At 42.7% G+C, this 24,731-nt stretch overlaps 1 protein-coding gene across 3 annotated transcripts in view; it reads left to right on the top strand.

Moving 5' to 3' along the window:
* The first annotated feature begins 4,063 nt into the window (after positions 1-4,063).
* Positions 4,064-24,731, top strand: part of DSCAM (DS cell adhesion molecule) — a 515,628-nt gene continuing 494,960 nt past the window's right edge. For 2 of the 3 annotated variants that reach the window (XM_029046624.1, XM_029046620.1), the window contains exons 1-2: positions 8,487-8,531; positions 8,700-8,904. In XM_029046624.1, the coding sequence (XP_028902457.1) occupies positions 8,745-8,904 (160 nt within the window). In that variant the 5' untranslated portion in view covers positions 8,487-8,531; positions 8,700-8,744. Of the gene's footprint in view, positions 4,206-8,486; positions 8,532-8,699; positions 8,905-24,731 lie in introns of those variants that run through there. The other variant, XM_029046622.2, reaches the window with a different exon arrangement.

Here is a 24,731-nt window from a genome sequence, read left to right as displayed (position 1 = left end):
TACGATTGAGTAAGTGAATGAATGGAGGGCAGAACAAGTGCTTTAAAGACACAGTGAAACACGGTCTCGAAGAATACTGCCTAACAAGCTTTGCACCCAGTAAGCGCTCAATACATACGACTGAATAAATGAATGACTGCAGTAGATAAACTAGAATGACTGCAGTAGATAAACTAGCCTGGTGGGCACTAATCATTAGAGCAGAGGCCCTCCTTGAGCAAAAGATTCACACTGCTCTTGGATCGAATGTGCTTTCCGTTATTTACAAAGCTGGACCGTACTATAGAAGCACTTGGGTTCTGTGATAATCGGCCTTATTTCAACAAAGGCAAAACCAAACCTGATGGTGAAATTTTATTTAGCATTATCATAATGGTGATTATGAGAGTAATAAAGGAAATTTCATCATTAATAGTCATATTTGTTAATGGCTTTTTAAAAATGGTATTTAAGTGCTTACTATGTGCCAGACACTATTCTGAGCTCTGGGGTAGATACAAGGTAAGTAGATGGGACACAGTTTTTGTCCCACAAGGAGCTCAGAGTCTAAAGGGAAGGAAGAACAGGTATTGACTCCCCATTTTGTAGATAAGGAAACTGAGGTGCAGAGAAGTGAAGTGACATGTTTAAGGTCACAGAGCAGGCAAGTGGCAGAGCTGGGTCTCCAAGGCCCAGGTTCTCTCCACTAGGCCGTACATCTCCTTATAATCCAATAGGTTACTGTCAATTTTAGCTCTGGACATATTATTAATACTTTTAGGAGTAAGAACACCCAAGAGGAAATTTTTCTGAGGATTTCAGAGAAGCAGCATGGCTCAGTGGAAAGAGCAAGGACTTGGGAGTCAGAGGATGTGAGTTCTAATCGCAGCCCCGCCACTTGTCTGCTGGGTGACCTTGGGCAAGCCACTTAACTTCTCTGTGCCTCAGTTACCTCATCTGTAAAAATGGGGATTGAGACTGCGAGCCCTACGTGGGACTACTTGAATAACTTCGTATCTATCCCAGTGCTTAGAACAGTGCTCGGCATATAGTATGCGTTTAACAAATACCATAATAATCATTATTACTATTATTACCCCAGTGCTTAGTACGGTGCCTGGCAAGTAAAGTGCTTAACAAATACCCTTCAAAAAAACTGCTGCTTGAGCACTTTCACAGTACCCCAAGCATTAGGATATTCACTGCCTCCACCACCCCTTCCTGCCCTGTAACACTTAAGAAGGAATCTTTAAATTCTGTTGTGAACCTCTACTTGTAATTTATTTTAGTATTTATGTTCCTCATTAGATGGTAAGCACCTGAGGGATGAGACCATGTGTACTAAATTTATCGTATTCTCCCAAGCGCTTAGTACACTGCTCTGCAGAGGAAAAGTTCAATAAAATAATATTGATTAAATTGTATTCTAATACCTAATGTTTTCTGTATTTAGTGATGTCTTTCCTTATTGTCCTCCACTCCTTCTCCTTTGATCAAGCAGCACCTCACTCCCCACTGAAGTCATGTAAAGATTATCTTTTGTTAAGCAAATGTATGGAGTATTTGCGAGAAAATATAATTTGAATTTCCTAGGAGTTCATCTATTCACAAGGTGAATTTTAAAGGCTAAATTTGTAGCATCATAATCCCTTCCAGGGCAACCAGCTGAGGTATCGAAATAAAGAATTATGATTTCAGGTGGGGAACAAATTAACGGATACGGACAATATTTTTACACAAAAGCCTTTAGTAAGAGAGAATACTGGGGAAATCCAGGAGCCGTGTAGAATTTATTTTTTTATGAAAAATAGGGGCATACCACTAATTTTTTTTGCATTTGCCCAAATTCCAGATGGATATGAAAATCCATTCCACATTGGCTGGGAGTTTGGTCTTATGGTAGGAGTTAAAGTTAAAACAAGGAGTTTTAGCCACATCTAACTGAAAATGAAAGACAATTTTCAAAGAAAAGTTTAAGGAATTTGGTGCCCTGATTAATCTTTAGAAGTTTATGCTGATGTTCTAGAGGCGACTCCTACTGCAAAGTTTTATCTTGGTTTAAACATTTCCTGCGCCCCCCCCCCCCCCATTTGAAGTAGTTTGACCAGCTTGATAAAGAGCATAAAGGCTATTTCAATTTAACACTGGATAATGACCAGAGATCTATTTAGCATAGGTAATGGTAGATTTATTGGTTCAAAATTGCCTTTTTGTTAACTAGGATTTAAGATAAAACACATTTGAAGATTAAGTACAGCAAATATTCTGATTTGGATTTTGTGGGGCGGACTATAGGACTATAGATACATACATGCCCTTCAAAAAACCCCAATCTAATTCAAAACCTTTCATTGTTGGTATAGAATTTGCATTGCTACTTGATCATGTAACTATATTGTGTTCTTCACAGATTTAAATATATTGTTTCGGTCAGTTTTTTGGATCTTGGGAATGCGTCGATACACTTACCGTGATTTCCTATGGGAAACCATATTTCATTTAGCGCTGTCTCATCTAACATCCCATATTCATGGAACCAATTAAAACCGCTGACCAAGGTAGAGCAATAAATCCATTTCCTGAGGCAGCTCACCCCCACTGATGATAGTGGAATATCACCACTCGGCTTGCCAGGCCAGTAGCCCCCCAAAATTCTTGCTAAGTGTCTTGCCTTCCCAGACTCAGTCCTCATTTCCCTTCCCTGCCCTCCCCTCTATGTCACCTCTGCCCTTGGATCTGTTCCCCTTTAAGAACTTGATATTCATTCATTCATTCAATCATATTTATTGAGTGCTTACTGTGGGCAGAGCACTGTACTGAGCACTTGAAAAGTACAATTCACCAATAGAGACAGCCCTTGCCCACAACGGGCTTACAATCCATAAGGGGGGAAATGGACATCAAAACAAGTAAACAGGCATCAGTAGCATAAATATAAATATAAATCCACCCCACCCTCAGCCCCACAGAAGATCCTTACGCTCTGCCGTTCCCCCTTTCTGTAATTTCTTTTCATGTCTGTCTCCCCCTCTAGTCTGCAAGCTCCCCCTCTCCCAACTCTATTGTAGTGTACTCTTCCAAGGGCTCAGCACAGTGCTTCACACACAGTAAGTGCTTAATAAATATCACTGAATGATTGATTGGTTAGCTGAATGGGGGCTGACCAGTTAACCAGCATTACTGATGGTCTTTTACCAAATCTTTACGGATGCTGCAGGTGGAAAGGATCATGGACATATACTGAGCGAGGCCTAGTGGAAACAGAATGTCGGGGAATCAGGAGACCCAGATTCTAATGGCCTGTTGTGTGACCTTGAGCAAGTCACTTCACCTCTCTGAATCTCAGTTCCCTGGTGTACCAAACCCTGGGCGGGTCAAGGATTGTGTCTCATCTGATTATTTTTTCCCTACCTCAGCACTTTGCACACTGCTTTGCCACATAGTAAACATTTTAAAAACAGCATAATGAAACATAAATTAGGAATTCACCAGGTGAGCGTTTCACACTTTTTCTGTTTCTCTCATTAAAAAAGAATGCGCTACCTTTGCAAATTTCATTTTATTTCTTTTTCTGGCATTTATGATAGAAATTCCACAAGAGAGGAGGCGCCTAAGGAGAAAAAAAAACAAAACCCCTATCTAAAGGGCGCCCAAGCGACACATCCTTCACACATAAAGCTGTGAGGGACCCATGACGTGGAAACACATTAAATCCGCAAATTGCAGAATCTTCCAATGAGGAAACTTCCTTGTGGTCGCCGTTTTTTTCGGGTAGACAAATGTTAGGAGGGAGTCTTTATTTCTGTAGTGTTCAATCATACGTCCCGGTCGATAAATGTAATCACTTTTCTGTCAGTCACTGATGAAATTCTTTGGCCAAGGTAATTCTTTAAAGTGAAATTGTCTAGAGAAAAATGGAGCTTCAGGGACAATAAATAAGTTAGGCGGGGCATTTGGTAATCAACGGGCACCGATACTTATTTAACCTTTTTGTTTTTTTGGAATTTATGTACCGCAGGTTTTACTGAAGGATATATTTTGGAACCAGAAGAGGGGGCTAGTAGATCAATCCTTTTGGGCGAGCCGCCCCATTCCAGGGCCAATATCGCACAGATGAGGAAAAGAAAAAAAGGGAAGGGTTATATCCCTATTGCAGGAAGAAGAAATCAGTCATTTCCAAATGATAAAGCATCCGATCGCTTAAGGAAAACTGTGGGAATGTACAGGTAGCTTTATTTCATTCTTATAAGCCAGAGAAAAGTTTGAAGCTCAGTATTATTTGACTGTTCTTAAGAGATTGATTTGTTGAGAGGAGAAAAGATTTCCAGGTCTCAGAAATTAAGTGTTAGTCTGTCGTACAAGAAACGGTTTCTCTTAAAATGTGAAGAATTTAGAGAGTGCTTCCGGGGACTTGTTTGCTGTACTCTAGGAAGGTAGCTAGTGTGTTTGGAACCAATTGCTGGGATTAGAAGGAAGATGTTGAAAGGATCACAGACTGTAAGGAAGAGGTTTAGAAAATGGAAGCATGGCATTTCTGTTTTAGCCCGGGATAAACATTAGCACTGATAAACACTGCTCTGTTTGCAGACGGAAGAAAGAAAATGATCACCTAAATGATTTCTAAACTTGATAACCTAGATTTAGCAGGGTGTAACTATTCGCTCTGAAGAAAAAAAATGGCTTGGTCCTTAACAACCTTCAGCAGAAAACAGCTCATTATCTGGCAGATGAAAAAAGACTTTCCATCTTGAAATATCCACTTCCGCCACTCCGTGGACATTTCAGAAGAACTGCTCTGATTTTCATTTTCTCCCCTCAGCCCCCCAACAATCTTGTAGCCCAGGATTCCATTTCCAACCCTAAACTTTTGAATTATTATTTCCCTTCCCTCCAGTATAAAAATATGACGTTTACCTATGCAAATGCATCCTTTCTTTCTGACTTTTTTGGTCTATGGCATAGAATTTCTGACATTTCGGTGACCTCCTAGTAGCATAATTAGGTGCACCAGTTACCAAGCAACAGAGAGTCAGGCACACAGTATCAAAGAGCTCTGGATGTACATAATGGTAAGAGTGGCGTCCACCTTCACAAAAGCCTCCTCTCCCAGACCCTGATGCTGTTGTAACAATTCATTTACCACTCATTTCCACCCTGGCTGAAAGCTCTAATGACCATCAGGGCAAAAGAGAGGAAATCGGAAGGTTCCGGAGTTCAGGTCCTGCTGTGCCGGCCAGTGGGCTTTCAAAATGGCCACCAGCCTTTAGTGATCCCTCGCTATTGACTGCACTTGTGAAGGCTATTTGAAAACAGGTAATGCCCTAAGGAGAAGACCCCGTCTGTCGGTCTCTCTCTACGATTAAAAGCAAAGAGGGTGAAAGAATAAGGCTGTTTGAAGAATTCCGGAGGCCAAAATAGAAGATCCACTTCAGAGTTAACCCCAATGCATTTTGACAACATACGCTCTAAGGTTGTAGCACGACAGGTCTTGTGAGTCTCCCAGAAAAATCCCTCTCGGGGGGAAGAGAGAAGCGGTAAAGGATCGGATGATTTTCTTCTTTTTCCAGCTTGTCTCCCATTGAGCGTAAGAAGCTAGGTGGTTAAATCCTGATATGGCGATCCGAGGACACCCAGGGCAAAGTTTTTCTGGGGCCTCTCCCCCGTCACCCATGAGAATGAGATATGCTTCGATGACTCTGTTTGTCCATAGGGAAAAATCGAGGTTCATCTTGGGCTTCAGAATGACTTTGCCCGTCTATAACAAATCTTCTGACTGGTGGTCCATCAGTGTTGCCTCTCTGTAAATATGCTGATATTTGAAGATCTCATGTGTTGAAATGTAGTTAACCTAAAAGTAGTGGAGGGGTAGGGGGGCTTTTTTTTTGTTTTTATTAGTATTTGTTAAGCGTTTACTACTTGTGAAGCTCCGTAATAAGCACTGGGGTAGATACAGGAAAATCAGGCTAGACACAGTCCCTGTCCCTTGTGGAATTCACAGCTAAAAGTAGGAGGAAGTAAGATTTAATGCCCATTTTTACAGATGAAGAAAGTGAGGCCCAGAGAAGTTAAGTGACTTGGACAAGGTCACACAGCAGACATGTGGCAGAGGCGGAATTAGAAGCCAAGTCCTTCGGACACCCAGGCCCGTGCTCTAATCCACTAGGCCATGCTGCTTCATGTTCCTTTACAAATGAATTTGAGAACTCGAGCTCTATTTTGGAATGCTTTATCTCATTGTAATTACTATAGTTTCTGAAGGAGTTACAGTGTAATTACTCTGTAGTTTATTCCCCGGTAACTATGCAATTAACTTGTCTCACTTCACTAAATGGAAAATACTGTAATTCTAGTACAAATGGTTTGGCTGCTTATTTTATCAACCTTGTTTTTGACACATTTTTAAATGCTTTACCCACTTGTAACTTCTTTCCCATTCTTTTCCTTTCTCTTCAGAGAACTAGATGAAGGAAAGAATTACATATTGTCTTTTCGGATGAAAAGAAAAAGAGTTAGATAATCTGAGAAATAGTACCAAGTTCTGCAGTCATCTTGCTCAGTTCAAAATTTTAATGGGAGGAAAATCAGCCAGGCAAATTAGCACAGGTCCAGAGTGCAAAGAAAATCAGGCGGCAAGTCAAAACTTAGCTTCTCCTTTCCATTCCCTTTCTTCCATTCCATCCTGGTGAAAGTAGAAGACAGTATATATAATAACAAGCACTTACTATGTGCAGAACACTGTTCTAAGCGCTGGGGTAGATACAGGGTAATCAGGTTGTCCCACGTGAGGCTCACAGTTAATCCCCATTTTACAGATGAGGGAACTGAGTCACAGAGAAGTGAAGTGACTTGCCCACAGTCACACAGCTGACAAGTGGCAGAGCTGGGATTCAAACCCATGACATCTGACTCCCCAGCCCAGGCTCTTTCCACTGAGCCACGCTGCATATATATACACATATACATATGGAATTAGAGGGGGATGAGGGAAAGGGAGGACTGTGTATTTGCTATCAAGAGACTCGTATTCTCTTAGCACTGTGATATGGGCAGTCGGAGAGAGGCCTGAAGAGAGATTAGATGTGGGAATGTGGATTTATGGGCCAGCCCAAAATTGCTTTAAATTTATCAGCAAGGCTGCTTTAAGTATCAGATAAATGAAAAATACAGAACAGTCAGTACTGCAAGTTTTGAATGATCTAAAAAAAAATACAGAAAGGCCCAAATATAACCTACCTAATGTATTTATTGTGCCCTCCAGCATGATTTTATAAAAGAGGTTGCCAGAGACTGAACCTGTAATAAAAATTTGCTTTACTCAATGAGTCTCAAAGTCTTGTTCAATTTTGCTACCACCAGCCCCATCCTCAGGTTCTCAATAAACCTTGGGCTGCCCTGAAAAGTTTTCAAATCGTGACTTCTGGCCTATATTTAATTTTGAGAGAAATACAGACTGCGAAAGGTAAGGCTTTCCTGGCCTCACCTATGATAGGCTGCAGCTGAATCTCTCATTGCCTCAGGTGTCCTAATTCAGTCTTTTCCTTCAAAGCGTTTCACACCCACTGAGGCTAACTAGTGTGGGAATAGCCTTAATCCAGTGGGATTTTTCAAAGGATGTGCTAAATACCAGTAAGGGCTACATGTCTGTAAGAACACTCAGTGACGGGCTGTGGCTAGTTCAGATAATGATAATAATAATAATGAGTGCTTGGGAGGGTAAGGACCATGTCTAATTCCCATCTGTGTGTTTATTCTCAGTGCTTAGTACAGGGCTCGGCATCCAGCTAGTGCTTAATAATTATTATTACTAGTGTCACTATTAAGCACTTACTATGTGCCAAGCATGGTGATTGATGCTGGGGTAAATACCAGATAATCAGGTTGGCTACAGTCTGTACCTCAGGGGCTCACGGTCTGAGAGAGCAGGTATTTAATCTCCATTTTACAGATGAGGAAACTGAGGCACAGAGGTACGTGACTCGCCCAGTGGGTAAGTGATGGAGCCAAGATTTAAGGGGTCTCCTGACTCCCCCTCCTGCATTTTTACCAGTAGGCCACTGTTGCCTCCTGAAGAGACAGAACTAATAAATAACTAAATTAAATTTCTGTTCTGCATAGTTGCCTCAAAATGCAATCAATGATGTATGAGTGTTTACTGTGTGCAGAGCACTGTGTTAAACACATGGGAGATCACACTACAACAGAGTTAGCAGGCATGTTCCTTGCCCACAGTGAGAATTTCAGTCTAGAGAGGAGAGACAGATATCAGTATAAATTTATAATAAATAATTTATGAAATGGACCTAATTTAAAAGGCACACACCCTTTCTCTTCCAGAACTGGAGTTGTGGGGGAGGGCTGGTTGTGGCAGGTGAAAGCTAGATCACGCTTAGCAGGGAGATATCAGTTGCCAATTGCAATCATCTTGGTTCTCCCGGGGTGGGTACTTAAAGCAAGAGGCAACAGCTGAGTCAAAGATGGCTGAGGGGTTAGAATGGCTGCCTCCTCAGCTCCTGCTGGCTTCTCAGCTCCTGCCGTCTTGGGTAACTCTCTTGGTATGTTTTCATTTTTTTAAATTTGGCATGAATTCCATTTTCCTAGGATTAAATCACAGAGGCAGGGCATTATCACCCTTTTCCTGAAGAGAGGAGAGATGGCAAGAGTTGCTATTGAAACATGGACTAGCTACTTAACTGTTCTTTCTCTCTTTATTTCTCTCTCAGGAAGAAGAGTCTGCTCTAATTTTGCCTCCGCACTACTGTGCTTTAATGGGCTCAACATACAAGAGAGTCTCTCTCAAAGACCCTTCCATTCACGTATGCAGGCTCATGTTGGAGCATCACTTTAGTACCAAAGGACCCTACTGTTTCTGCATCAGTTTCTGGGCCAGAGCATCTGAACACCCACCTACTTTCCATGTACTTAGAGGTAAGAGGTTTGCTGGGTGGGGGAACGAAGTGGGGAGTTTTCTAGCAGGCTTTAGAGCACGTACCGAAGGGTGAGCTGCCCATATCGAGAGCCAGGGAGGTGGGCAGGGAGTAAAGAAGACTCACCTTACACTGTTTCCAGGGGTGTGTGGTCTTCCCCAGAAGAGTGTCTCTGAGTTTATTAACATAAGCTATTCTGTCCTAATTTCATATACATAATGAATGACTTTTCTGTATGTCCATTTGGGGTTGTTTTGTAAAAATGCCACCTTTAAAATCAAAATAGCATATAGCCACAATGTCAGTTTGAACAGGTTTTGAACAGCCAAACTGCAGAATTTTTTTTTGTTCTCTTTTGCTGTCATTTGGATTCTCATTACATTACTCTTTCAGTGGGGGGTTGTGGCAGGGGAACAACCCAGATAATTGGTAACCATATTCTAACCCACAGGGCTGGCCTAAAATCAGGCTAAGGAAGACAGTCAAACCTTACATAATTAGGTCAATTTGGGCCTTGAGCTTTGATACAGTAAGAGCTTTGCTAAATATTGTAAAATTGGGATGCTTTTATGAACCAAAACTCTAAACTCAGTTCAGAGATTAATAATAGTTTACTTTGCAGATGGTAGTAACATGGAGAATGATTCCTGTGTTTCATGAGTTTAAAGTTAAGTGTTGCAGTTCACTGTGTTTTGGCTGAAAAGCCTAGTCCACTTTTGAGGTGGGGAAAAGGGCATGAGAGGGAACTTTTTTATGGAGTGTGGAGGACAGGAGTTAAGGGTGGGTGACTTGTCAAGTAAAAATCCTGGAAGACTCTGGTGCTTCGGGGCAAAGATGGCTTCGCTGGGGGTGGTGAGGAGTATGGAGACTGTTGCGCTTTAGGGTTTTTCTTGAATGTCTTCTTGCTGAATTTACCTTGTTGTCTGCCTATGTCTGTTAATCACTTCAGGCTGGGAGCTTCCTGAGGGAGCGCCCCCTCCCCACCCCCACCCAGGGGACCAAGAATCATGTCAGAATTCATGTTTTTGTCTTGTCCTGTTTTGCTCTGCCGACTGTCATTCATTCATTCAATAGTATTTATTGAGCGCTTACTATGTGCGGAGCACTGTACTAAGCGCTTGGGATGAACAAGTCGGCAACAGATAGAGACAGTCCCTGCTGTTTGACGGGTTTACAGTCTAATCGGGGGAGGGACAGTCTAATCGGACTGCCTCCCCCCCCCCCCCCCATTAGACTGTCACTAGACATCATTGGTCAGGGATTGTCTCTATCTGTTGCCAAATTGTACATTCCAAGCGCTTAGTACAGTACTCTGCATATAGTAAGGGCTCAAACACCATTGAATGAGTGAATTAATGAAAATTTCAACTTGGCTTTTTTAAAGTGCACAAACTTCAGGCATGAAACTTGTTTATAACCACTTATCAATATTTGATACAATTTACCAAATGCAAACTCTGTACCACATCTTGGGGTAGTTACAGATAATCAGATCAGTCCCCATCCCATAAGGGGCACTCAATCAAAGGAGTGGTGGAGGAATAAGTATCTTATCCACATTTTATAGCTCAGGAAACTGAGGAAATCTAGTGACTTGTCCATGGTCACACAGTTGAGCAGCAGAGCCAGAACTAGAATATATCTCCTAGTCTGGTATTGTGTCTACTGACCCTCTCTTGCTTAGAGTGTCCACTGAGCCCCTCCTGTGTGCATAGCACTTTACAATCCCTTCAAATAGAGTTAGTAGACCTAGTGGAAAGAGCAGGGACCTGGGACTCAGGTGACCTGGGTTCTAATTTGCCACTTGACTGCTATGTAACTTTGAACAGGTCACTTAATGTCTCAGTGCATCACCTGTCTCATTTTAAAATGGGGATTCAATGCCTGTTCTCCCTTACTCTTTTATTGAAAGCCCAGTGTGGGACTAGAACTGGGTCTAACCTGATCCTTAACCATTGCTTACTGTAGTGCTTGGCATATATCTTAATGAATATCACAATTGCAACTAAAAAGCATGATCCCATCCCTCTGGAAGCTTAAATTTTTCTTCCAAAAGTCAATTAATAAAAAGCCACAAAATGAGGTTGCAGTGACCATCGGAAATTGCTGCTATTATTTGAGATGGCTGTGTAATGTGTGTTCATTAAAGGAGACTTGATTGATAGGTCTGATCTAGTTTGGTATTCATTCATTCAATAGTATTTGTTGAGCGCTTACTATGTGCAGAGCACTGTACTAAGCGCTTGGGATGAACAAGTCGGCAACAGATAGAGACAGTCCCTGCCGTTTGACGGGCTTACAGTCTAATCGGGGGAGACGGACAGACAAGAACAATGGCACTAAACAGCGTCAAGGGGAAGAACATCTCGTAAAAACAATGGCAACTAAATAGAATCAAGGCGATGTACAATTCATTAACAAAATAAATAGGGTAATGAAAATATATACAGTTGAGCGGACAAGTACAGTGCTGAGGGGATGGGAAGGGAGAGGGGGAGGAGCAGAGGGAAAGGGGGAAAAGAGGGTATATTCTACTTCAGGAGAAAGATGTCTTCAAATATTTTAGTAGTGTATTTTACTAATTGCAGTTAATATAAGAGATTAGTTGCTTGTGTATGTCATTCATATTCTGTGACTCATTTCATTAATTCTGTAGTGATGGGAGTTTGATTCTTTAAAATAAGTGGAATCTCAGGAGTCAGAAATACAAGTGCATTTTGACCCTCAAAACCACGGAGAGTAATCCAAGTGTGTGAATTTCAGATAAGGTACATGGTGCTGAGAATTAATGATCAAGTGCCTATGTTTTAACTGTTAGGATGAATGCATGGTTTTGCTCCATCTTTTGAAATTTGCTCTCCATGCCAGTAAGTTCTTCAGTAAAGGGAATTTCTGAAATTGGAGTCTACTAGGAGAGCAAATGTTATCTTCTGATATACTCACAGTAAGAGAAAATTGCTTTTGCCAATATTCAAACTAAGTGAAGCGCATTTTAGGGAACACACTTTTGTATTTGACTTAACTGTTCTCAGATTGCCTCATGAAAGTATGTAGGAAGCACAAAGGACAAAACACAGTGCATTATTAATTATCTCACTGCTGGTATATATGCAGTCAGACTTCCTGTGGAGCATCCCATCTCCTCCTCTAGACTGTAAGCTCTTTGGGGCCAGGGAATGTGTCTACCAACTCTGTTGTATTCTCTTCCAAGCTCCCAGTACTGTGCTCTACACCCAGCAAGGGCTCAAATACAACGGATAGATCCCAATAATGCTAGGGTCCCCACCTTAAAAATGCTCCAATCGAAATCTTAAAACAGATTCTCCAAAATTAAACCGTCACTTTTTATTAGAATGCTTCTGGGAATGAATTTCCTAGTATGATTAGTCCTGATTTATATTTCACAGTTGTGAGTATTATAGGGCATAACAGAATAACTTTCTGCTGTGAATTTTCTCTAATGATATTTCAACTTTCCGCAGTCACTAAATTCTCAGAAAATGTTTTGCTATAAATTGGATATTTTTTTTTTCCTGGAGCGACCACTATCACCAAAATATGAGAGTTATAGATTTTGCTGTAAGATGAAGAATAGAGCTACTGCAAGGCTTTCAGCAAGCTACTGTACAGCTAAATCATTTAAACAAAGTCTGGCACAAACCAGGCAGTTGGTTGTAGTCACAAAGGAGAAACTGACTCTGGAAAGGAGTGGTTTTGTTTTTTTTTTTCCTCTCTCCTTCTCCTCTACCCCCACCCCTTAAGAATGTTCATGGAAAAAGTGGACAGAGAAATTGGGAGCAGATTTCAGAGCACAAACAGTATCTGACATTGGGGCTTAGTTTATAGAATATGTGGCTTTGTAAGATTTCTGTAAAATACCCTTCAATTTCATTTCCAAAAAAAGAGAAACTAAGTGTGGGATGGGGGAAACTAAGGACATATATTTTTTCTAACACAAAAAAAATCAAGAATGTTGAGAAGCAGCGTGGCTTAGTGGAAAGAGCACAGGTTTGGGAGTCAGGCTGTGGGTTCTAATCCTGGCTCCGCCACTTAGCTGTGTGACTTTGGGCAAGTCACTTCACTTCTCTGTGACTCAGTTCCCTCATCTGTAAAATGGGGATTAACTATGAGCCTCACGTGGGACAACCTGATTACCCTTTATCTAACCCAGTGCTTAGAACAGTGCTCTGCACATAGTAAGTGCTTAAATAACATTATTATTGACTTCTGTGTGCCTGTTACCTTGTCTGTAAAATAGGGATTAACTATGAGCCTCACGTGGGACAACCTGATTACCCTTTATCTACCCCAGTGCTTAGAACAGTGCTCTGCACATAGTAAGTGCTTAAATAACATTATTATTGACTTCTCTGTGCCTGTTACCTCGTCTGTAAAATGGGGATTAAGACTGTGAGCCCTATGTGGGACAACCTGATTGCCTTGCATCTATCCCATGCTTAGAACAGTGCTTGGCACGTAGTAAGTGCTTAACAAATACCGACACTATTATGAAACAAAACTTTCCTAATTTACTTAATATGTAACTATTGCATATCCTGATTAAATATACTAATTGGGAGGGAAGCAGCCAGAAATATCCCACTACATCTGAAAGACATATCAGGCCCATTAATTCAACTATATTTCCAAATATAGAAATCTGCTGCATTGCCATTCCTGGTTCTTGGTGAGGGGAGGTCTCTGGGGAGCTGGTGTGGTGGTTTAGGCTGGAGACAATTTTGGCTTCCTCCTGGATAACATTTAGGGATATGGACCTGCTGTGGAACAGATTGGGGCCTTGACCTGCAGGTGGGGGATAAGCCTCTTAGAATTGTTCTGGAATATTGTGATTTTTCTCCCCCCGCCAGGCTACCTAAATGAATCTAGTGGGATGAGCAGGAGGGTTAAAAAGATACCAGTTAGAACTCTGATTTGGGGCCATTTTCAACATTGTCACTGTCTTATCAGGAGTAAGGTCTTCCCGCAGTTCATTCATTCAGTCACATTTGAGAGCTTTTTGTTTGCAAAGCACTGTACTAAGCGCAGGGAAACCAATTTAGCCTACGAGTTGGACTTTTCACTTCTTAAAAAATATTTGCTCCCACCTTTTTCCCCCTCTGACTTCAGTGGTATTTATTGAATGCCTATTGCTTATTCAGTCATGTTTATTGAACACTTAACTGTGTGCAGAGTTCTGTGCCCAGTGCTTGGGAGAGTGTAAAGTAGTCCGTGTGTAGAGCACTGTGCTGGGTGCCCTCTTACTCTTTTGACTTCTTCCCCACTTGGCATGGGACTCTTTTCTTTCAAAGTTTCCAAAATAAGTCCCTCCCCACTTTCAAAACTTTCCAAAAATTTGCCTTCTACAAGAAGAGATCAGCCTCTCTTTTCCTGGACAAGATAGGGCCACATTCTGCACATTTTAAGCCCCTATAATAATGTTGGTGTTTAAGCGCTTACTATGTGCGGAGCACTGTTCTAAGCGCTGGGGGAGATACAGGGTAATCAAGTTGTCCCACGTGAGGCTCACAGTCTTAATCCCCATTTTACAGATGAGGGAATTGAGGCCCAGAGAAGTTGACTTGCCCACAGTCACACAGCTGACAAGTGGCAGAGCGGGGATTTGAACCCAGGACCTCCGATTGGCAGTCATCACTGCTGCCTCTCAGCAGCCTCGATTAAGTTGTATCATTTCACTTGGATCTTTTGGCCCATTTTCTTTTTTTCCATTGGTTGGGGGTGGGTAGGAGGGCAGGAAACATATCTGCCAACTGTTGACTCCCAAGTCCTTAGTACAGTGCTCTGCAGGCAGTAAGTGCTCAATAAATACCACTGACTGCAGCCGTGAGGTTCTCTGTTCTCATAAGTAGTGCCACAGAGTAATAGTGCTGTGTGACCTTGGGGAAGTCCCTTTACCTCTCTGTGCCTCGGGGAGATAAAATTCCCATTCTCCCTCCCACAGAAGTTGTGTCTGTCTATAACCTTCCATCTTGGTCTGTAATAAACACTTCATAAATGCCATTATCAAGACAAGGAACAAATATGGGAAGTTTTTTTTTCTTTCCAGTGGGGCTGAGTGTGGATTCCTCAGCATCTTTTCAGCCCACATCTTTCATCGCATCTGTAAAATGGGGATGAAGACTGTGAGCCTCACGTGGGACAACCTGATGACCCTATATCTCCCCCAGCGCTTAAAACAGTGTTCTGCACATAGTAAGCGCTTAACAAATACCGACATTCCCGATTAGACTGGAAGCCCGTCAGTGGCCAGGGATTGTCTATATCTGTTGCCGAATTGTACATTCCAAGCGCTTAGTACAGTGCTGTGCACATAGTAAGCGCTCAAATAAATACTATTGAATGAATCTCAATGAGGTAGGATAAACGTGCGTCTGGCAGAAGATAAAGGAAAGGGTCGGTTGACCGTCTTCCTGTGGCATTTCCTGAAATTGCCAGCAGGTGGAAGAGCAGCCCATGTGTAGCCATGAAGTGAAAACATTCATTCACTTGTATTTATTGAGCGCTTACTATGTGCAGAGCACTGTGCTAAGCGCTTGGAAAGTACAGTTTGGCAACAGAGACAATCCCTGGCCAGCATGAGAAGCAGCATGGTCTAGTGGCTACAGCATCGGCCTGGGAGTCTAAAGGATCTGGATTCTAAGCCCACTCCTCCACTTGGCTGTGATGTGACCTTGGGCAATTCCCTTCACTGGCTTCAGTTCCCTCATGTAAAATGGGGATTAATAATAATAATTATGGTATTTGTTAAGCACTTACTATGTGCAGAGCACTTTTCTAAGCGCTGGGGTAGATACAGGGTAATCAGATTGTCCCACATGGGGCTCACATTTTTTTAATCCCCATTTTTATAGATGAGGTAACTGAAGCACAGAGAAGTTAATTGACTTGCCCAAAGTCACATAGACAGGTGGCGGGGTGGGGATTAGAACCCACGACCTCTGACTCCCAAGCCCGTGCTCTTTCCAGTAAGCCATGCTGCTTCTCTAAGTGCTTACTATGTGCCAAGCAGTGATATAAGGGCCGGAATGATGGCATTTAAGTGCTTACTATGTGCAAAGCACTGTTCTAAGCTCTGGGGAGGATACAAGGTGATCAGGTTGTCCCATGTGGGGCTCAGTCTTCATCCCCATTTTACCGATGGGGTAGCTGAGGCCCAGAGAAGTTGTGACTTGACCAAAGTCACACAGCTGACAAGTGGCAAAGCTGGGATTTGAACCCATGACCTCTGACACGCAAGGCCGGGCTCTTGCCACTGAGCCACGCTGCTTCTCTAGAGATACAAGGTAATCAGGTTGTTCCACCTGGGGCTCGTAAACTTAATCCCCATTTTCCAGATAAGGTCATTGAGGCATAGAGAAGTTAAGAGAATTGCCCAAGCTCACCAGGCAGACGAGTGGCAGAGCCGGGAGAAGAACCCAGGTCCCCTTGACTCCCAGCCCCGTGCTCTATCCACTAGGCCACACTGCTTCTCAGCATGTTATGAATGCAGACTCCTGTGCCCGGTCTCTCCTGCCAATGGGTCCATTTGATTATTTGTCCCCGTGTCCTTGCCTTGGCTTTCTAGATGTCTTAGGTCCTGGATAACGTCCCATCTGTTCACCTCTGTGCTAGTTCTCCCTCTTCTTGTCGTGTCTTCCTCCAGGTCGATCTGTTTATTCCAAATCAATTTCTCTTTCCTTTCACCTAGCTTCTATCCGTGTGCTGACTGAGGCCTGTCTTCATGAACATTTAAATATTGAATATCTATAAAAATAACACAGCTTGCTCGGCAAAGGAGGTCATGCAGGCGATTTATTTTTTTAAAACTTATTCCTGATATGTGGTCAAATAGTCGTAAAAGGTCCATAAATCAGACCAGTGACATAAAATGCCAGCGTTAGCAATTAAAACCTAGTGTATTTCTGAGGTACCCAATGAGGCTGCCCTACCTAAGGGTCTATTGGCGTTTCAATTATAACAGCCCTCTTCAAGAGGCCGATACAGTGAGTCGGTCATTCTAACTCACTCTGAGCTGGAATGTAATTGGCACACATTTCTTGGCTCCAAAGAGGTTTTCCCCTAGTTTTGTCTTCTAAGAAAAAGTAATTAAAATCAGTGCGTACTGCATAAAACTATTTAAGGTTTTATGCCCTGTAGACTGTAAGATTGCTGCAGACAGACAATGTAGCTACCAATTCTGTACTCTCCCAAATGCTTAGAGTGCCCTGCACACAGTACATGCCCATAAATATCATTGATTGCAGTGATGCATGAGACCTGCATCTGTTTTCAGAAAGAACTTTTTTTGTAGAATACAATAGAACATGGCAGGTTATGGGATTTGCGTGTTTCCCAAGCACAAGTGCAGCTGCTAGTATTTATTCTAAAAATGCTCTCCGTGAAGTGCTATGATGACAGTACTTGTTAAGGGTTTACTGTGTGTCAAGCACTGCTCTAAGAGCTGGGGTAGATCCAAGTTAATCAAGGTGGACACAATCCTTCTCACACATGGTGCTCCCGATCTAAGGAATAGGATTTAATCCCTATTTTACAAGTGAGATAAAGGAGGCCCAGTGAAATGACTTTCCCAAGGTCACACAGCAGACTTGTAGCAGAAGGGAGATTAGAACCCAGGTCCTCTGACTCCCAGGCCTGTGCTCTTTTGATTAGGCCAGGCTGCTTCTCTATTACACGCTGCCCCGAGAAGTCTCACGGTAAAGGATTTCTTGGTCTTTGGAGCTGTGAGGAGGGTGGACCTAGATTTCTTTCGCTTGAAGAGTTGCAGCATGTGCCCTGGGAAATAATAGTGCATCCTGAAGACTGTGGTCATGAAGCCAGTTTGTCCCTTGAATATTCCTTTGATATCTGAGAAAAGGCAAGATGGTGGCTAAAAAGAGGGTTTTTTGACTTTTTTTTTTCTTTTCCCCCTTCCCTTAATGGGTGCACTTCCAATGGTGTGCTACTGATCAGGAGGGTTGTAGGTAGTTTCTCCTGAGGATAGACTTTGGTCCCCAACATAACTCACTTCCTGGTGTCTGTCCTTCCCTCCTCACCTTCCCCTCTCCACCTTTTCCTTCTATCACCTTGCTTACAAGTGCTTCCCCCCCTCCGACCACACATTGCTGTAAAACAACAAACAGGTATGCAAGCATGCCTACCTGGAGTGATTTACTTCCTAGATGCCCTGGTCAGTCCCTGTATTATACTCTCCCAAGGGACTAGTATATTGCTCCACACACTGTAGATGCTCAATAAATCCCATTGGCTGATTGAATGCCTCCTCCCTGTTGGGCCCATAACCTTAGCACTCAGATGTATTATGGTTTATTCCACTTATTTCTGTATATTTTGTCCCCACTTTGATCAGGGGTACCTCCGCTTTGACTCTGGTTTCACATTGTATGTTGGCAATTTCTGTCCGCTGTCTTCCCCATTAAGTTTGTGTCTCTAGTAGTAAACATGATAATGATTGTGTTAAGTGTTTGTAATATGCCAAGTACAGGGATTGATGCAAGATAATCAGATCAGGCTCTGTCCCTGTCCCAAGTGGAGCTTGCTATGTAAAAGAGAGGGAGAACAGGTACTTTATCCCCCTTTGCAGGTGAGGAAACTGAGAAACAGAGAAGTTAAGTAACTTGCCAAAGGTCACACAGGAGACAGGTGGAGGCAGGACTCAAATGTGGGTCTCCTTATTCTCGATCTTGCAGTCTTTTTTCCCTAGGTAAAGCTGCCATTACTTGAATACTCTCATAAGAAATGCCAGTGAGGCTCTTGCCACATTTCACCTGACTAGCTTTCCTTCAGTTGATTAGGTCACTTATAGTTGTGAAGTGAAATTGAAAATAATGCATACTGTGACCTTATTATTAATCTAAAAATTGCTCTCTTCCTCGTGGAATATTGCCTCTCCATTCTTCTCTTCTCCTAAAATACTTTAATTTCTTCCTCCCCCAAAAAAAGTTTCTTTAGGTCACCAGAGCTTATTGGGAAATCTGCCACTGCCTGCAAGGGAATTTTTGTAGCACTGAAATTTTCATGCTGTGGGAGAGATGATGCCAGCTGTTCTGCTTTTTTGACTTGTGTTCTGCTGTGGGCCATTTTGAGTCTCAATGTTTTTGTTTCTACTTCCTTCAGTGCTCTGTACACATGGACACACAATTGAAAACTTGGCACTCAGGAATCCCACTAGCTTAGCTTTTGCTTTTTCCTTGGAAAAATGATGGTTTGTTAGGATGCTTTTCTGCTTTCCACCAAGTCTTGTGTCTTTGCATTAGATCTTGACATGATAAACTTCTATTGACCCACGTCAGATCATATATTTCACTTCCTTCCCTAGCTCTTTATAATGTGACTCTGCCTGCTGTGGTGGTGGGTTTTTTCTTGCTGTTTCATCATAATTTTTATCTACAATGAAAATTAATAATCACCAGCTACAGATTAAAATAGAATTACTTTGGTGGGGGAGGGTGAGGAGGAACGGGCTCAGAATCCAGGTTGTGACTATCCCAGCACCCTGTAGAGGCATGGGAGGGATTGGATTTTACTTTCTAAAAAAAAAAAAGTGAGGAAGAAATTAGTTGGTCCTCTACATCTTTCCGCCTACATCCTGAGGGGAAATTACTTGATGCCCTGTTGCCTGAATACGTGGGAGCAGTGGTGGTGATCAGTCAGTCGATTTATTGAGCACTTACTGTATACAGAGCACTGTACTAACCGCTTGGGAGAGTAAAACACAATTTTACATTCCCTGCCCATATCAAGCTTAGAGTCTAAGTGGGGGCGGGCAGGCATTATTTTGTCACATTACAGATATGCACATAAGTGCTTTGGGAGGGTGATGTGAATAAAGGGAGCAATTCAGGGAGACACAGAAGGGAGTGGGGGGAAAAGGAAATGAGGGCTTAGGGAAGACCTCTGAAGGAGTTGTGCCTTCAGTAGGGCTTTGGAGGTGGAGAGAATAATTAGCAGATATGAAGAGGGAGGGCGTTCCAGGCCAGAGACAGAATGTGAGCGAGAGGTCGGTGGTGAGATCGAGGTACAGTGAGTAGCTTGGCATTAAGGGAGTGAAGTGTGCAGTCTGGGCTGTAGTAGGAGAGTCGTTTGAGGTAGGAGGGGGCAAGGTGATTGAGTGCCTTGTGGCCAGTGGTAAGGAGTATCTGATGCAGAACTGGATGGGCAACCACTGGAGGTTCCTGAAGAGTGGGAAAACATGAACTGAATGCGTTTGGTAGAAAAAAGGTCTGAGCAGCAGAGCGAAGTCTGCACTGGAGTGGGGAGAGCAGGAGCCAGGATCACCTCCAGCCTTTCTAGCAAATCCGTTTTCAGTAGAGCCATCTACTGGGAACAGGGCCTGTGGCCAGCTCTCCAGCCTGAAAGAAGTGTGGATGACAGAAGGTGTTTTTTTTTATCCCTCTTGCTTTGTCTTGCTAAAATGGTGGTGGCAAGGGGGAGGGCAGCTAGACGACAGACTGAAGTTCAGGCTGTCTCAATCGATGGGATTTATTAACCTTCCCGTATGCAGAGCCCTGGGAGAGTCCAATACAACGCCGTTGATGGGCACCTTCACTGCCCACAATAAGCTTGCAGTCTGGAGCGGGAGCAGGCACTAATATCAAATTATGAATATATGCCTGAGGGCAAGGTGCATACCAAGTGGCCTAAAGGTACAGATCCAAGTGCCTAAGGGAGAGGGTGTTGGGGAAAAGAGGGCTCAATTGGGGAAGACCTCTTGGAGGAGATGTGACCTTAATAGAGTTTTGAAGGTGGAGAGAAGGGTGGTCTGGTGTATATGGAAAGGGATCTCTTAGAAAAAGAATTGTCTGCCAGCTGAGCTTTGTCTTTTACCTGTTGGGATTCAGGGACCTGGACCAGACAACCTCTTGACTTCTTTGCTCTCTGAGTCCATGTTTTGCGGATGGTGGTCTTATTGGTGGTATTTCATGATCGTGTGAAGTACCTGAGACAGTTAAAAGATTTGAGGTCTAGACTGACTTGTAAGACAAACCAATATAGCAGCGATTTTTCATTCTGGGTACTCTCTAAGGTTGGAGACTTACCCAAGGATCACGAGATATTAGGGACCTTGATAATTCTATCCTGAAGAGAAGCTGCAGGTTCAGGTATCAAATATGAGTAGCAGGGTTTTCTTTCAAAACTTTCAACGGGTCTACTGAAAACCCTGGGGGTGATGGAGCGACGAACAGTTTTACCCCAACATCTTTCCCGCAAAGTTCTTTCTGTAGGATGCTAAGCAATCTGGGAAGGTTTTTATATCAGCCAAATACTGCGTGAAAGTAGAGAAGGTTTTCTTTCAAAAGCGAAAGTGAAGACTTTTAAAGGCTAGGGATCCATAGGTTGCTTGCTAGTCTTGAGTCTGTTCTTCTTGGACCCGCAAGCCCAGCTTTAACCATCTCTTTCTAAAGAAACATATCACCACACTCTTTAGCTTGATTGGGATGGAGTCCAGGTTTTTTGTTATTGTCTTTTAAATACAACATCGTTTCCAAGCTCTCCTGCATTTGACTCCAAGTGTCTGAGTTCCCTCTCTAGTAATTTTTAGCCAGGTTATAAAAGGTAGGATCAATTTAGGGGTTTAAAAATCTTTCTCCAGTGTCCAGCAGTTCCAACACATGTTTAGGTCAATCAGTAGTATTTAAGTGCTTATTCTGTGCAGAGCACTATATTAAGCACCATGGCGAGTACTTAAATACCATTATTACTGCTCCTTTGTGCCTTTTTCCTCATGATGGGGATTTAAATATCAGTTCTCCGTCTTACTTAAAAATGTGGGACAGGGACTGTATCTGACCCAATTGTCATATGTCCACCCCAGTGCTTGGCACATAGTATGTGTTTAACAAATCCCACTATTATTAGCAAGAGGTAGATGGTGAGAGAGATGAGTGAGGCACAGTGAGTAGGTTGGCTGTGATGCAGAGTTTCCATGTTAAGAAAATAGTAGTTATGCCTGTATGAATCTGTTAATTCCCTCCCCGAAAGCTCATTTGTCGGATCTGTGGCCCCAAATTAATCCTGCCCCATTCTACCCTTCAGGTCACTTCCTTGATCTGCTGCATTTTCATTAAGTATATCCACCAGTAAAATTCTGACTGTGAGATGTCGATGTCAATATTTGTTAACCCAGCCCCATGATATTCTTGTGAGAACTATCAGATGACTGAGAACCCACACCTCAAAGTTTATTTCTGGAGAAAATAAGGGTCATTCTCACAGTTTTATGAGTGGTCCCAGATAATGAGAACACTTGCAAATGGAGTGAAAATCATCCAGAAGAGCAGAAACACCCAGCCCTAAAAGCAGTGGCAATAACTTCCTCTAGATATCAAATAGCTCATAAAAATGACAGGCAGGCTTTTTAAAAATTAGTTTTTCACTTTTTCCCATTGTAATGTGACTTATCATCAAGAAGTAGTTCCCGTTTCTCTTTGGAAAATAGGAAGTTCTGCTGAGAAGAGGAAGCCCATGGAATAGAGGGGGGAATTTGTACAATGCACCATTAAATGGAATTAGGAACAGGGAACTGGTATTCCATAGTGGATCCATATCTGATATTATCTGAGAACTAAGGGAAAGATGAAGGTATTATAAAAAGGGACCTCTTGTTTCAGCCAATACACTGACCACATTCTCCAACGACTTGGTTGGGCAAGCTGATCGGAGGTCCTGGAATCAATTAATCAAAAGTATTTGAGCACTTACTAAGTACAGAGCACTGTACTGAGCCCTTGAGGGAAAACAGAGTTGGTAGGCACATTCCCTACCCACAAGGAGCTTATAGCCTAGAGACTCTTAACCCACAAAATAGATTTCATTTGCACTGCCATTTTGCATTTTGATTTGCTTTCTTATCCTGGACCATACAACAGCTGATTTCCATGACTCTAAAGCGACAACGTTTTTTAAAATTTGAAAGCTCAGGAAATGACCAACGTGTGGTCTCCCAGGTGGATTTTTCTCTCCGGAAAAAATCCTGTAGAGCATTCAACATGGGAAGATGCTAGACGTTAGCAGAATTGGAAATCAGGGCGCCTATAGATTTGGTAGGGGAGATGGCAGAGGCTCTGCTTTTGACTTAAACCAAAGTTTTGTGGCCTCCACTACATGCTTCAAAGGAAGTTTGCTTGTCTCTGCTTCTCGTATGAAGTGTTGTGTTTGCCGGGGTTGGGGGGAGGCTAATGGAACAGGACTCAACTTCTGGTCATTTCATCCGTTCCTACACCCTTGTTCACACGACCTTAGTTTGAGCTGTGACAACTGTGAGATAGTTGCACTACACTGTACTAAGCACTGGAAAAGACATTTTCCAACCCTCGAGGAGCTTCCACTCTGTGGAAGACATAAATATTTACAATGGAAGCTGAATCAATAATTGAATGTATAATTGACATGGCACTCATATTCAGTAGGCTGCTGTAAATGCCGTTATCAAGGGTCTAGGTGCTTTTCTAGGCTGTAAGCTCATTGTGAGCAGGGAAGGTGTCTACCAACTCTCATGTTATACTTGCCCAAGTGCTTAGTACAGTGCTCTGTATTCCTTAAGCACTTGATATTCACCACCCAACCCCAGCCCCTTAGAACTCGGGTACATATCCTTACACTCTGCTTTTCCCTCATCTGTAATTTATTTAACTGTCTATCTCCTTTCCTAGATTGTAAACTTCTTGAGGGCAGGGATTGTCTTGTAAATCTACTCTATTGTACTTTCCCAAATCACTGAATACAATGCTCTGCATATAGTAGAGGTTCAATAAATGCCATGGATTGGACTTGGTCGGTTCTGGATAAATGCTATTCTTTCTTTTAACACTATCCTCTACAGGTTCACCTGGGGCAGGGGCTGAGATTTAGGCTAGGCTTGTTTGATGCTGAGAATCATGGGAAGGATGACTATCAGGAGGCCTGATGTCACTGTTTGTTAGGGAAGACCCAGGGCTGATGAATTATACATTCCAAGCGCTTAATACAGTGCTCTGCACATAGTAAGCACTGAATAAATACTACTGAATGAATGACTTCATGCACAAAAAGGGGGTCCAGCAAACATCTGGTGGTAGTGGTCTTCAAGTTCTCCCGGATCGTCAAGTGATGCCTGCAGAGATGGTTTTCACATTTGATAGAATTAGTCTTGAAGCATGAATAGCCATCCTTCCCTGGGTTCAGTAGCAAACAGGGTCCTATCTGCCACCTATATTACCTACTTGTTAAATTACTGAGCTATTTAACACAGTGAAACAAGGTATACTTTCCTGGTAGGTTAAGCATTGAAAAATGATTTTCATCTTTCTAGAATGGCCTGAATATCATCCTGCTTGAAGGAAAATAGGTTAAGTATTTACTATGTGCCAGGCACTGTACTAAGTGCCAGGTTGGACACAGTCCATGTCCCACGTGCGGTTCAGTCTCAATCCCCATTTTACAGTTGAGGTAACTGAGGCCCAGTGAAGTGACTTGCCCAAGGTCACCCAGCAGACACATGGCAGAACTGGGATTAGAACCCATGACCTTCTGACTCCCAAACCCACGCTTTATCCACTATGCCATGCTGCTTCTCAAAGGATGAAATCTATGACCTCTCAAGTTCCCTTCCAGCCTTTATTTCATCAGCTTTCTATGGTTTTCACCATTGTAGACATCCCAGTTTTCTGGATTTGTTTTTCCGGCAACATGTCTTGGGAAAGGACTCACAAAGGGTTGCCTCTCAGCTTTCTCAGTGCTCCACTCCTATTGGTGTCTTTTGGGTCTAAAGACATCCCCCTGATCCAAAAGCGCTTCAATGCTAATACCGCCCCAGTCTATATTAGTGAGATTTGG

Source organism: Ornithorhynchus anatinus, chromosome 18, assembly GCF_004115215.2.
Source record: "Ornithorhynchus anatinus isolate Pmale09 chromosome 18, mOrnAna1.pri.v4, whole genome shotgun sequence".
Classification (NCBI taxonomy): Eukaryota; Metazoa; Chordata; class Mammalia; order Monotremata; family Ornithorhynchidae; genus Ornithorhynchus; species Ornithorhynchus anatinus.
Note: the sequence above shows the minus strand (reverse complement) of the source record. Positions and strands in the feature narration are given on the sequence as shown.